At 47.2% G+C, this 15,116-nt stretch overlaps 1 protein-coding gene across 1 annotated transcript; it reads left to right on the top strand.

Moving 5' to 3' along the window:
* The first annotated feature begins 360 nt into the window (after positions 1-360).
* On the top strand, positions 361-13,129 carry LOC135378454 (glycogen-binding subunit 76A-like). Its single transcript, XM_064611499.1, has 3 exons — positions 361-743; positions 8,004-8,314; positions 12,090-13,129. The coding sequence occupies exons 1-3, from the start codon at positions 515-517 to the stop codon at positions 12,450-12,452; spliced, it is 903 nt and encodes a 300-aa protein (XP_064467569.1). The 5' UTR covers positions 361-514; the 3' UTR covers positions 12,453-13,129.
* Positions 13,130-15,116: the final 1,987 nt, after the last annotated feature.

Raw genomic sequence — 15,116 nt, 5'->3', positions numbered from 1 at the left:
AGTGAAGACGCATGAGCATGGGCGATAATCTTTTCGCCCACGCTCAGGTTTCTACACTATATTTTGTTTGTTGCTAAGGAATTCGTCAAGGAACGCTTCTAAGGTGTTTTTTTCTTAAACAGTTAATATGTTGTCGGTCACCGTCAAAGTGAAGCTCCCGCCTGTGTGTGTGGCGAAGTCCAAAACCGAAACTGTAGTTGTAGCGTGCAGATTGTACGAAATATTAGTTCTGCTTTACAAACACTGTTGAGGGAATTTTCGCAGAGGATGCGATATTTACGCAAGATATCTGGAGAATCGCATTCCATTCGTGAAGTTTTTCGTGATGGCGCCAAGGCGGAATCCAGTCGAAGCCAGCGCAATCCGGTCATGCGCGTGCATCAGTAAACAAACAGAGAAACGAAAACACTTCGGAGTGCGCGATGCCCGCTGCCGTAAATTATTTGACCTCTACCGCATTTCCGCTTCTCTTCGTGTGCACGTAATTCGGGATAGGTTTTAAGTGATCTGAGCGATGTGCACAGCGACTGTAAGGTTGAAACCGGGGAGCAGGGATGCCGAAAGTTGTCCGCACGACAACGTCCTCAACAACATAGCTTCCGACCGCATGTATCTCTACTTGCCCCGGAATCTGTCCTATTGTCACATGTGCACACATGCTCAAGAACAACATGTCCAGTACAAGATGCGGCTGTTACGGGACTTTCTTAAGTGTTGCGCAACTGACGATGTCCTGTCAAAAGGTGAGTTAGTACGAATAATAAGCCGCTGTGGCTAGCGTTACAACAGTAACGTGAACCGCGCGTAAAAGTTACAACAACAGTAACGGGAACCGCGAGTAAAAGTTACGACAACAGTAACAGGAACCACGCGTAAAAGTTACAACGAAAACTGCGAGTATAAAAAGTATAAGTTACAACAGCCGTAATCAAATCAGACCTACACGCTACACCTACACCCCTTGCTATACGCCTACACACACCCAGCAACATGCCGTCAATCCGAGGCATATTGCTCGGATACAAACGATATACACCACCATCGCATGTATGCAGGAAGTAATGGAAATGTTTGAAAGGTTCCTTTGGTAGGCATCGTCGCTCTGCAAGTCGGCTTCACCTCACCTGCACAAATGTGGGCGAATATCTTGCGATGCGTTGGCCAGCTGCATTATTTTTGGTCAGATTAGGCCTACTGTTGGTTAGTTTAGCCATGGTTTAGCTTATTACATAGCTGTCTGGGTTGGTTTGCCGCTTTTGCAGATCTCGAACTTAGGATGTGCTAGCATATTCTGCTAGATAGATCGGGAAGATGTTCCCGGGACTGTTTTATTGCACTGGCTGTATGGGTTGCACAGTGTAATTTTACGACAACCCCACTGTGCTGACTAAGACAAGACTAAGATCTGACAAGGACAGGTACACATGGTGCCTGTATAGCACAGACTTTCAGTGCAGCACTACTTCAGTCACACAGTTTCCTCCCACCAGCAGTCTCCCATTCAAAATGCATGCATCTCTAACATCTTCCTCTTCTGGAAGTAGGACAGGATTTTTCCTACCAAGTTGGACGACAATGTGGCAAAATTACCCTAACATCAACATAGCATTCCATATACAGAAATACCCCACAATGGCATAGTGCCCTCAGCATTTGCCCCTTTTCTTCCCTAGAATGAGATCTCTTTTCATTGTAGTGTGAAGCTTCAGCTTGTATGCTTGAAATGGGTAGAAGCACAGACTGAGTAACCACACACATACAGTGATATAGAAGCTGTATTCTTCCAGCTTTATATGTTTATTCATGGCACAGATAGACAACTAATTTGCAAAGTTCTCCTTGCATAAAAGCAAAAGAGGAAAGAAAAATCAACAGGCACCATTGATTGCACATTGAATACATTGTTTATTGCACATATTATTTTCTGCATTTTTCACAGAACCAAGGCATTGTACTCGTAAGGCACGCTTTTGAAGGTCGTGTACAGACTGTCGCGGAGGCCGTGCCCTGTAGGCAGGACCTAGGGCAGCCAGAGCCTAAGTGAAGATGACCCGCCTCATCTCGTACCAAAACAACAAGTGAAGTCTTTATTCAACATATGACGCATGGAGACCCGTTCGCCTAGGCGGCGCCACTGACCGGTGGCTTCGCAGCCACTACATCTCCCCCCTTGAGGGTCACAAGTTTAGACGGTCCGGTGGGATCACATGGCGGCCACTACGGGTGTACACGGCACAGTCACGCTCACCGTGTTGCAGAACAGGGGTACGGTCCCAGGTGCAGAGTCCGTTGGTACGGGAGGCTGTAGTACCGGAAGAGCAGGAAGCTTTCGTAGGAAAGGCACCAAGTGCCTCCGGTTGCGCTGTAGGATTGCACCACGCTCCGTCTCGACCACAAAAAATCTTGGGCGCTGAGCAGGGCTCAGCACGGTGGCGCGTACCTGCTCTGGACGCACCCAGACCTGCTGTCCAGTCCGAAGTGATGGCAGCTCTCTAGCCTGATGATGCCTGTTGAAGTCCTGGGCCTTCTTCCTTTTGTAGGGCTCATCCCTGCTTGCCACCTCTTCCCTTTTCGGCCACTGTGGACGAAGTTGATTTTCAGTTTTCCGGACTCTGGTTCGGAGTCTCCTCCCCATGAATAACTGCGCTGGACTAAAACCGGTCACTCCTGGTGTGTCTCTGTAGTTCAGAAGGGCTAGATGCGGGTCCTTTGCTTTACATAGTAGGTCCTTTACTGTGCGAATCATCCTCTCGACTTCTCTGTTAGACTGTGCATAGTGAGGACTGCTTGTAACATGGTCGGGGGGGGGGGGGGGGGGGAGTCGTAGGAGAGGGTGAAGGCTGCAAAGTCCCGCGACGAAAATGGGGGTCCGTTATCTGAACGTACTTGCTGGGGGATCCCATGCTGGGCAAAAAGGCTTTTAAGTACCCCAATTACAACTTGGGCTGTGGTGCTTCTCAGTGTCATTACCTCTGGCTAGCACGAGTAGTAATCCACGACCATTACAAACACTTGGCCGTTAAGGTGGAACAAGTCTAAGCCTAGAACTTCCCATGGACGACTGGGCAGGTCAGTGGACATGAGTGGTTGTGCAGGGTTTTGTCTGGTAGCCGCACACTTTTCACAGTTTGTGACGAAAGAGTTGATTTCGGCTGATAGTCCCGGCCACCATACTGACTCGCGAGCAAGGGACTTCGTACGGTTGATACCTTGATGTCCATCATGAAGAAGACACAAAACTGCTGCTCGCAGTGACGCCGGGATGGCGAGGCGAGTGCCTTTGAGAAGAAGTCCATCGTAAACAAAGTTTTCAGAAAGCTTTCACTGACGAGTACTTAGTCACATGGACTGGCAACTTTGACTTATGTGGCCAGCCATGTTCACAAAAGGAGACTAGAGTGCTACACTCTCCATCGCAGACTTGTGCATTTCTTACAGCATGTAGGTTAACAGGCAACACTTCTGGTGTAGCAGCAACCATTTCGACCGCAAAGAGTTCCACCGCATCCACATGAGGTGCAGGAGGACAACGTGTCAGCTGTGGCCATAGGTGGGCATTTTGGTGAAACCTCACTCGCCCTCACCCTCACGTCCCTCACAAGCGCAATCCCTCACCCTCACGGCCCTCAAAAGCGCAAGCCCCCACTCACCCTCACCCTCAGGGCCCTCACGGGCACATGACCTCACTCGCCTTCACCCTCACGGCCCTCAAAAGCGCAATCCCTCACTCGCCCACACCCTCACGGCCCTCAGGGCAACATGCCCTCATTCACCCTCACGGACACACGCCCTCTCTCGCCCACACCTGACGGCCCTCAAATGTGTGCCTTTACTGGCCCGCGGCTTATTCGCTGCTAACACTGCCAATGTGTCCCACAAAGAAAATTTTTCCCCACAAGGAAAACTGTCCCACATGGTTACAGATATGGTTCTGGCACCGCGATAGGAGCCTTTCCGGTTGTTTTAAAGGGCTGTTGTGTCGCGTCCTTCGGATATTCGGGGCTAACGTACGCTATCAAAGTCCCTGTGGGAAAGTGTCCCATACGTTTACAGATATCGCTCTTGCACCGCGATAGGAGCCTTTTCGGTCGTTTTAAAGGGCTGGTGTGCCACATTCTTCGGGTGTTCGCGGTCAACACCACCGAAGTCCCTGTGGGAAAGTGTCCCATATGGTTACAGATATCGCTCTTGCACCGCGATAGGAGCCTTTCCGGTCGTTTTAAAGGGCTGGTGTGCCGCGTTCTTCGGGTGTCCGCGGTCAACACTACCGAAGTCCCCGTGGGAAAGTGTCCCATATGGTTACAGACATCGCTCTTGCACTGCGATAGGAGCCTTTCCGGTCGTTTTAAAGGGCCGGTGTGCCGCATTCTTCGGGTGTTCGCGGTCAACACTACCGAAGTCCCTGTGGGGAAGTGTCCCATATGGTTACAGATATCGCTCTTGCACCGCGATAGGAGCCTTTTCGGTCGTTTTAAAGGGCTGGTGTGCCACGTTCTTCGGGTGTTCGCGGTCAACACCACCGAAGTCCCTGTGGGAAAGTGTCCCATATGGTTACAGATATCGCTCTTGCACCGCGATAGGAGCCTTTCCGGTCGTTTTAAAGGGCCGGTGTGCCGCGTTCTTCGGGTGTCCGCGGTCAACACTACCGAAGTCCCCGTGGGAAAGTGTCCCATATGGTTACAGATATTGCTCTTGCACTGCGATAGGAGCCTTTCCGGTCGTGTTAAAGGGCCGGTGTGCCGCGTTCTTCGAGTGTTCGCGGTCAATCAACACTACCGAAGTCCCTGTGGGAAAGTGTCCCATATGGTTACAGATATCGCTCTTGCACTGCGATAGGAGCCTTTCCGGTCGTTTTAAAGGGCCGGTGTGCCGCGTTCTTCGGGTGTTCGCGGTCAACACTACCGAAATCCCTGTGGGAAAGTGTCCCATATGGTTACAGATATCGCTCTTGCACCGCGATAGGAGCCTTTTCGGTCGTTTTAAAGGGCTGGTGTGCCACGTTCTTCGGGTGTTCGCGGTCAACACCACCGAAGTCCCTGTGGGAAAGTGTCCCATATGGTTACAGATATCGCTCTTGCACCGCGATAGGAGCCTTTCCGGTCGTTTTAAAGGGCTGGTGTGCCGCGTTCTTCGGGTGTCTACGGTCAACACTACCGAAGTCCCCATGGGAAAGTGTCCCATATGGTTACAGATATTGCTCTTGCACTGCGATAGGAGCCTTTCCGGTCGTGTTAAAGGGCCGGTGTGCCGCGTTCTTCGAGTTTTCGCGGTCAATCAACACTACCGAAGTCCCTGTGGGAAAGTGTCCCATATGGTTACAGATATCGCTCTTGCACTGCGATAGGAGCCTTTCCGGTCGTTTTAAAGGGCCGGTGTGCCGCGTTCTTCGGGTGTTCGCGGTCAACACTACCGAAATCCCTGTGGGAAAGTGTCCCATATGGTTACAGATATCGCTCTTGCACCGCGATAGGAGCCTTTCCGGTCGTTTTAAAGGGCCGGTGTGCCGCGTTCTTCGGGTGTTCGCGGCCAACACTACCGAAGTCCCTGTGGGAAAGTGTCCCATATCGTTACAGATATCGCTCTTGCACTGCGATAGGAGCCTTTCCGGTCGTTTTAAAGGGCCGGTGTGCCGCGTTCTTCGGGTGTTCGCGGCCAACACTACTGAAGTCCTTGTGGGAAAGTGTCCCATATGGTTACAGATATCGCTCTTGCACCGCGATAGGAGCCTTTTCAATCGCTTTAAAGGGTTCCTGGGCCACGTTTTTCGGAACTAGGGGCGAGCGCTGCATATGTCCCAGTGTAAGCCTTGAAGGTTGTAGCTATGCTAAGAAGGTTGTAGCGAAGCTAGGAAACGTTGTAGTCCGTTGAACTGCGACACAAGGACGCCGCCGGTGTGTCTGCGCATAGCGAGGCTGTGAGAAACCTTCTGATGTTATCGCTTGTTTGAGGCAGCTCGGGGCTATAAACCACACAAAGTAAAAAGGATGAGTGGGGTGGCTGCAATATAATTTTGCCGCGTATACGGGTGGTAACACGGCGTCCTTGTGATTTTGGGCGTTTCTTGTGGCCAGTAACGTATTGCCCAGTGTCGTGCACCTTCAGTGCTATTTCAAACGTGGTCGTGAACGGTGAGCCGTCCGAAGAAGAGCTGCGCAGAGGGCGAACTTGTTAAGGACCCTACGCGTGCTGTACCTGGGAGTTTAAAGAAACACTTATCCATCAAAACCACATCATCAAACCATAAATCCATATCCATGAAACCATATCATCAAGTAACCAGTCAGCTCAGGACGCTTAGCTGTATTCCCAGCGAGACATAGACGAAATTTTTGAAAATGTGCACACCAGCCCTTTAATGTGCACCCCGCTGGTAGTTGGGTCATTGGAACCATATCATCAAATAATCAGTCAGCTTAGAACGCTTCGCTGTGTTCCCAGCGGGACATAGACGAAATTTTTAAAAATGTGCACACCAGCCCTTTAATGTGCACCCCGCTGGTAGTTGGGTCATTGGAACCATATCATCAAGTAATCAGTCAGCTTAGAACGCTTCGCTGTGTTCCCAGCGCGACATAGACGAAATTTTTAAAAATGTGCACACCATTAATGTGCACCCCGCTGGTAGTTGGGTCATTGGAACCATATCATCAAGTAATCAGTCAGCTTAGAACGCTTCGCTGTGTAACAGCGCAACATAGACGAAATTTCTAAAAATTTGCACACCAACCCATGTGCACCCCGATGGTAGTTGGGTCATTTAAACCATATCATCAAGTAATCAGTCAGCTCAGGACACTTAGCTGTATTCCCAGCGAGACATAGACGAAATTGCTAAAAATGTGCACACCAGTCCTTTAATGTGCACCCCGCTGAAAGTTGGGTCATTGGAACCATATCATCAAGTAACCGGTCAGCTCAGGACGCTTAGCTGTATTCCCAGCGAGACATAGACGAAATTGCTAAAAATGTGCACACCAGTCCTTTAATGTGCACCCCGCTGGAAGTTGGGTCTTTGGAACCATATCATCAAGTAACCGGTCAGCTCAGGACGCTTAGCTGTATTCCCACCGAGACATAGACGAAATTGCTAAAAATGTGCACACCAGCCCTTTAATGTGCACCCCGCTGGTAGTTGAGTCATTGGAGCCATACCATCAAGTAACCAGTCAGCTCAGGACGCTTAGCTGTATTCCCAGCGAGACATAGACGAAATTGCTAAAAATGTGCACACCAGTCCTTTAATGTGCACCCCGCTGGAAGTTGGGTCATTGGAACCATATCATCAAGTAACCAGTCAGCTCAGGACGCTTAGCTGTATTCCCAGCGAGACATAGACGAAATTGCTAAAAATGTGCACACCAGCCCTTTAATGTGCACCCCGCTGGAAGTTGGGTCATTGGAACCATATCATCAAGTAACCGGTCAGCTCAGGACGCTTAGCTGTATTCCCACCGAGACATAGACGAAATTGCTAAAAATGTGCACACCAGCCCTTTAATGTGCACCCCGCTGGTAGTTGAGTCATTGGAGCCATACCATCAAGTAACCAGTCAGCTCAGGACGCTTAGCTGTATTCCCAGCGAGACATAGACGAAATTGCTAAAAATGTGCACACCAGCCCTTTAATGTGCACCCCGCTGGTAGTTGGATCATTGGAACCATATCATCAAGTAACCAGTCAGCCCGAGCCATTTGTACACTCAGGAGACAGAAAGTCCCGGTTTGACTTGAACGCCCCTCGTATTTCGACAGTGAGGTGAAGCCGACTTGCAGATTGGTGACACAAACCAAAGGAATACCCGAAATTGCACTGAAGTGTGACCCATTTGTTTCTGACTGAAAGATCAGCAAGTGGAAAAGCACCAACACACATAGATGAAGCAAAGGCTTTATTTTTTTCCCTGTTCGTAGTGGTCTGCTTATTAGGAATTCTTGAACTATGTATACTGCCTCAGCACTCTCCTCACTTGCTAAAAGCTCCATTTTGTGTTTGGATGGGTTAGACCTGGAAAGAAAAAAAACTCCGGAAGGACCCACACCCGGAGCTTCTATACTCCACTGTCGGAAAAGCCCAGATCCAGATAAGCAGGCATGGCGCCAGCGGCGCAGGACGCGCATGGTGAAGTTTGCGGACTCCCTTGGACTCGAGCTGGAGCACGTGCGCTTCCTGATCAGTGATGGAGCACGCACACTTCGCCTGCCTTCGCTTCCAGAGCACGGTCCAGCGACTGGCCGTCGTGTGGAGCTGACACCTTTATTCGAGCAGCCCTCAGCAGATGATGCAGCCTTTCGTAAACGCCTGTGGACTCAAAAGGTAAGGTGACTCGTTTTGTGGTGCGCTCCACGTGCAAAATTTGTCTGTGATATCGAAACGATGCGAAAATAACTCTGTACGCATGATTGTACCACACGTATAGCTCAGCGTTTCAGGCCTTCGAAACTCACGGTCACAATAATCTGATAAAGCGTGAACCGCATGGCCCGAAAAGCGTCCGAATTCTTTCCGAACCGAATTCGGGACCGAACTTTTTTCGGAGAACAGAATTCCGTGTCGAATTTGGCCCAATCTGGCCAAGCCAGATTTCTCCTCCGAAATGGGAAGTGACGCCAACCGAAAAAGTAGAAGCAACCAATGGCTATCCAGGCGGAAGGACAACCATAGCAACGATGACGTAGCAATGGGGTTGACTGTTGCCATGTGTGCGACTTCTACCCCTATGAATACAGGGATTATCTCATTGACCCAGATGGTTGAAAGGCGATGTCCCCCAAGGCCAGAAGTCTTCGGCCGAAATTCGGGGTGCATTTCGGTAGCGTGCGGTGATGCACAGAAAAAAGTTTGGTCCCGATTTCGGTTCGGCCAGTTTGTGGACAGTTTTCGGACAGTTTTTCATGCCATGCAGTTCACCCTTAAGGCGTGAGTTCTGGTCCTGCTACGCACTCACGTGAAGGTCGAAATGGCATATCGGTGAGCTCGATCATGCCGGATGTTAGCGCACTCACCAGATAACATCACACCTGCTCTGTTTACAAGTGTGATGTTATTCGGTGAGTGCACTAATATGCGGCATGATCGAGCTCACCGATACGGCATGTCGACTTTCACATGAGTTTGTAGCAGGGCCCGAACTCACGCCTTATCAGATGATTGTGATTTTGAGTTTTGAAGGCTCGAAAACGCCGAGCTATGACTATACACAGTGACGGGTTCAGTGTACGTAATGGGCCTCATGTGTAACAGTTTGCATATATGCTGTCTTCGCTGCAGACAGCATTTCCGCTCAGCTTTTAAAACTAGACACAAAGAGAAGTAAGGGTCCAGACGTATCGACAATGCATTTCTGAGACGCTGCGCAGAGTGGTTGTCCTTGCATCTTGAAGTTTTCTTTAGCAAAATGTACACCTCTGGCATCATTCCCCAGGAGTGGAAATTAGCGAAAGTAATTCCTATACTGAAAAAGGCCAGTGAATGCAATATTGGAAACCATCGCCCGATCTCATTACTGTCAACGTGTTGTAAAATATATGAGCATACTTTGTGTTCTCACATATCTATCTCTCTTGAGAGCAGTCGTCCGATTAATGCTCAGTATGGTTTTAGAAAAGGAGCTTCTCCTGTACTTTTGTTAATCGGCTGCATTCATAATTTGTCCTTTTCTATTAATCAGGGTAGGCAAGTGGATGTGATTTTCGTCGGTCTTGAAAAGATGTTCGATCACACCCTAAACTGCTGATAAAATCACAGTCTGCTTTCAGGAATCCTCACCTCCATGCATGCGTCAATTCGGATTTATCTAACAGACAGCAGTCTGTTAGCTACGAAAAGAAAAGTCCTTAATGGTTATTTCAAGTATCAGTTCATGACCCACAAGGGTCTGTTTTAGGGCCCCTTTTATTCCTTACTTACATTAATGATTATGTAGCCGAACATGTTGGATTCAATATTAAGCTGTACGCTGATGACTGCATCTTTGAGGTATTCTTGCAAAGTGATCAAGCAAAGCTTCAAAGATCTTCAAACTTTGTACTAAACTGGTGTGCAGAATGGCAGAGGCCAGTTAACATTAACAAAAGTGTCACAGTGAGCGTCACCTGCAACAAACATCGTACAGTACCCAGTATAATATAAATAATGTAGTGTTGGACACTGTTAAAGGGACTATCGCATCCGTCCCGGTCGATTCTGAAACTGCAGTGCTGTTTTACTCCGCGTTCATCACTGATAATAATGCCGAAAACCCGACGCGAATTGGCAGCGTTGTTCCTGTGTAGTTTGATATAAAACTTCGCAAGAGCAGACGACGCATTCCGGGATTCCCTTTCTGGAAACGTCACACGGACGAGGCCAATCACTGCGCGCCCTTTGACATGGAGAATACCAATCACGGAGCGGCCGGAGGGACCTTGGTAGCCTTGGCAACCGACCGACAGGCGGGCGGGCGAGCGAGGCGGAATGCTAGGGCACGGCGTCTTCTCTGTTACCGGCTCGCGGAATGTTGTTTCTGGTTAGTGTCGAACGTGTTCGTACAGTCAGGAGCGTAACGTCGTGTTTCAAGTAACATGGTTACGTCTGCACTCACACTGGTAAGCGAAAGTCTGCGTATTTACCGAGGACTTTTCACTCAGTATAGTATAGTGCGATGCGAACGCCAAGCAGACGATCTCGGAGACAATTGCCTGCGCTGCGCTCCCATTCGTGTGCCTGGCTTACGTCATCATCGTGTTGGCTGCAGACCTTTAAAACTCGTTTACTTAATATGTAAGCTGTTTTCGGAAGAGAAATTTGGCAAAGCTGACTTTCAAACGATGACGAACATTATCCTATCGGTATCATACATACGTTCCCGGATGCGATAGTCCCTTTAAAGAATATAAATATTTAGGAGTCATTATTTGAGACAATCTTCACTGGCACCAATGAATAAATCTGGTCACAGAGAAGCCTAGCTCTAGGTTAGCGTATCTAAGAAGAATGGTGAAAGACTGACAATAAAACTAAACCGGTTGCCTACAAAGCGCTGGTATGTTCTGTGTTGGGCTACGCATGAGTTATTTGGTTTCCCGAATCCGCAACAAAAACCCAACAAATCACAAGGGTTCAAAGAAGGGCCATTCCTTTTGTCCACAACAAATAATCTTGCTAGGAGTCTCCATCTGAACTCCTTTTGCAACGTGGTCTTCCTCAACTTGTCCCTAGAAATAGGGTGCAGTGACTCAGCGTATTTTGGCTGATATTCAATAACAAAACCTGCCCTCATGCAGAAAACTTTATGAATTCTTCTGAACTAGCCAGTTTTCGACGGAATCATTCCAAGCATGTTATGCATAACGTATCTAAAAAAAACTGATACTGTTGCCTGTAGGATATGTGAACTTCATTTTGGATGTGAAATTTATCCACACTTTGCTCGTACATTCCTGTGTTTTACTCGCTGTATTCAGCAGATGTTAATCAAGGTTGCTCTTTGTAGAAGCGTTAAACTAGTCTGCCCTCGGGGAAGATCAAGCACGTTCCGCCAAATTCTGTTCCAATCAACATACCCACAAAAAAGGCACATGGTATTCTCAATTTCAGCCACCAGCAACATAATTCAGTTTCTTGCAACACAGAGCACAAGGTTTGCAAGCATGCGGTTCCAATCATTTCCAAGACTACAGCTCGCGGACGTGTGCGCAAACGCATACTATACATTACTGCGCGTGTTTACATCACCTGCTCTGCAGCTCATATCTCTCTTGCTCGAGGGCACTGCTCTCGGAGGACGCTGATGCCCAGGGAGTTGTGGGAGATGTAGCGGCCACCAGCATATGAGGTTGCGTGCTTCACAGTATAATTAGGGATGATTGATGCGTGGAAATAGATATCATAACTGTCTGAGGCTGTGCACCTGAGAGTGTAGCTCATTACTTCTTAAGTTATATTCAGAATATGCACGAACCAGTAGGGAAGAAGGCACAGTCTATGGTAACAACTTATTCGAACTTGCATTTGGTTTACCTCTCCAAACTTTGCACCTTTAGTCATGACCGTGTGACGGCGTAGAAAGATGAAGAATGTGTGGGTAACCTATGTGTCTTTTAAATCGCAGGTGTGTCTCCACTCAGTAGCAGTACGTGACCTTAGCATTCACGGTGTGGTTAGTGTTCTCAACCTCACCTACCACAAAACGGTTTTTGTACGCTATACGGTCAACGGGTGGAGGTCCCACGTCGACCTTGAAGCGTACCACGTGGCCGGATCTACAAGAGAAGGTGCTGACCAGTTTGCATTCGTTGTGCTTGGTGAGTCATCGGACGACGCTCGCAGTGACACCTACAGGGTAGAATTTGCTGTGTGCTATCAAACGCAAGATCATCGTGAATTTTGGGACAACAATGTGGGAATGAATTATGCTTTTCGGGTTGTGCTCAGCAGTAGTAGTATACTCAAGATGCCCTTGCATTTTCTTTGAAGTTGGCAGATCTAGGTGTAAAGTGCATTAGACAGACAGAGGATGTTGATGCATACAAGTTATTGGCAACAAAGGTGCTTTGTACACGTGCTCGAAATTTGAGTATGCTTAGTGTTGTTAAGAGAAAACTTGTATGAAAAGATTGGGATGTGTGTATCCGAAGAGTCGACTCAAGGAACGGTTAAATAAGTCTACAAGTCTATCCTTGGCTGTCCAGTGTTATTCCTTGAATTTTGGCAATTGCACAAAAGTAAACTATAAAGTGCTGCATTCACAGATGGGAATTACATGACAGTTCGACAAAATTGCTTTGCAGCCACTATAATATCTTCAGCTGTACCAGTAAATACAACATTGTTTAGTGCAGTGTCCTTAGAGATTCTATCGATACAACAAAAATTGCAGACACTCTGTATATGCTCGGTTGCATTACTTGTCATATTTGAAACATAGTTCTTTTGATGGCAGATTTGTTGAATCATAGATACAAATTACAGTGTTTTGTTGAGAAAGTGAATTTACCTTCAGCACTTCATTGTGGATTTGGATTCACACAACATTCAGTGCTTATGCTGAATGCCCTCTTTCTAGAGCTTTATGCAAAGTAATTGCAAGTGCTTGAGCAGTCATTGTGATAACCTTGCCAACAAAGTGATAAATAAACTGTGGCGACCGTTGTAACTGTGACGACCCTCCACGTGCGGACAGTGAGAAAAAGCTAGGCATAGTTGAATAATTTCAAGCTTAATTTCAACTAAGGCATAGTATCTGCATATGTGAAACACAAATTTCTCGATACAGCTGATGGGCAAGTTACTCAACAAAAGAAAATCGTTACCAGTTAAGTTAATCAGTTACCAGTTTACTAGTAACCAGTTAAATAATGTAACTGAGTTACTAACAAAGTTACAGGCAATAAAAATGAACTTGAATTCCTAAGCTACTTTGGAAAAGTAACAAGTTACTTTCAAATTACTTGCCATATGTACTTTTTGGTCCTTGACATTTCTAATTCAGATATTGATCTCACAATGGTCAGTGCAAGACGTCCTATATACGAAAACTATACTAGTATACGATACGACGAAGGACGCCTACCTTTATGCGCTTTTTTAGGAAGGGATTTTTGATGATTTTGATCTCATAGTAAGGCTCTTGAACGAAGTTCCATGAGTTGGATGCTGTGAACAGGTCCTGAAAGTGTTACTAAAACATCAGTTTGAGACAAGTTTTGACGTCCACAACCCATCCCTGGGCCGTCATTGGGGATGCATCAAGTACATGGCGTGGACACTTTGTGGACGACACTATCACATACCTTCTGCACGTTTTCACTGTTCGATATTGTTCTTTTTTTTTTTTTTTTATTGTAGTACTTCTACACTGCATTTATCTGTAAGTAACCAGCATCTATCCGGGATTTTGCATGGTCACAGTTATGATGCAGCTGCAGCCAACCTATAGGCCTGTCGCGCTCCAGTTTTCCCGGCGACACGAGCGCCAATCGGGACCCAAGTGGGAGCGGGAGCAGTGACTGGTCTGCACAGCCAGGCAGCCAAGCATGTATCGTGGTTAAATATGCCGCCTTTCAGATTGCCAACGCACAGCAAACCACAACACAAATTGGGAACACAGTACTGTTGCGTCATTGGCAACCATAACAGATTCCAAAACGTGAAAGGTAGCGTTCCAAAAATCAAGTTTTATCGCTTCCTCTGAAAACCTTGGGAGACAGAAAGACTGAAAGCATTAATTGCGTCTGTACACCGTAAAAACGCTGCAAAGTTTCCGCTCTGCATTCCACATGGAGAAATTATCGAGTTATACCCAAACGAATTGCGATAAAAAATCACTTTGATATATATCACAAATTCTGCTAAACAGTTATTACTTGCTAACATAATGCATGTAGATTAGAGGGAAATGTGAAGGGCTTAATATGGGCATCGACTCCCGCCGGTTGTTCTTACTGCTATGTTCGAGGGCGGTCTTCGTGCAGTGTGATCTTTACTTTAAAATAAGCGATGACCTTGCTTACTTACTTATGTTCTCCAGGGGACATGCCACTATGAAGCTGCCCCCTAGCATTTTTGTTGGGATGCCATAATGGAACACCATGTGTGTCTCTCTCATGACGTTTAGGAGATCAAATAGCTTCTCCGTTGACTCTCCCGTTAGTACATTGTCGAAAATGCTGTTCAGAACCACTGTAAGGCCCCGTGCTCCGTTCAGACTCAAGGACCTCAGCGAGTGGACAAACTATGCCTGGGTACATGTAAAGGATATCACCAGGCAGTTTTCTTTTTGCAGCGGGGAGACGTGGTTGATATACCTGTACAAGTAAACATTATACAAATAAGGAGAAATATATCAGATGCAAGCTATTTATTACTAAGAGCAATAACGCATTGTTTTTGAGGCACCGTACTAGGTACACGGTACCATACTGGTTGATGAAACATATAAAATGCTGAAGAATTACCATTAACAGAATAGCCAACGATCAACGATGCAGCAGAGTACAGAAGCAGCATTCAGTAGAGAAAGATAATTGGCAAATGATCAACGAAGGAGCAGAGATGACTGTAGCCTCATCAGCTCTAAATACAGGGTGTCCCAGAAAACGTGTCATTGAATTATAATAAAAAAACTACGCCACCTAGA

Source organism: Ornithodoros turicata, chromosome 1, assembly GCF_037126465.1.
Source record: "Ornithodoros turicata isolate Travis chromosome 1, ASM3712646v1, whole genome shotgun sequence".
NCBI lineage: Eukaryota > Metazoa > Arthropoda > Arachnida > Ixodida > Argasidae > Ornithodoros > Ornithodoros turicata.
This window is presented reverse-complemented; position numbering and strand designations above follow the sequence as displayed.

Excerpts from the sequence above, each read along its gene's own strand:
- LOC135378454 (XM_064611499.1), top strand. The coding sequence starts at position 515 with ATGTGCACAGCGACTGTAAGGTTGAAACCGGGGAGCAGGGATGCCGAA. Across the intron at positions 744-8,003 it reads TGACGATGTCCTGTCAAAAG|ACCTGGAAAGAAAAAAAACT; the intron begins GTGAGTTAGTAC and ends TGGATGGGTTAG. Across the intron at positions 8,315-12,089 it reads AACGCCTGTGGACTCAAAAG|GTGTGTCTCCACTCAGTAGC; the intron begins GTAAGGTGACTC and ends TTTAAATCGCAG.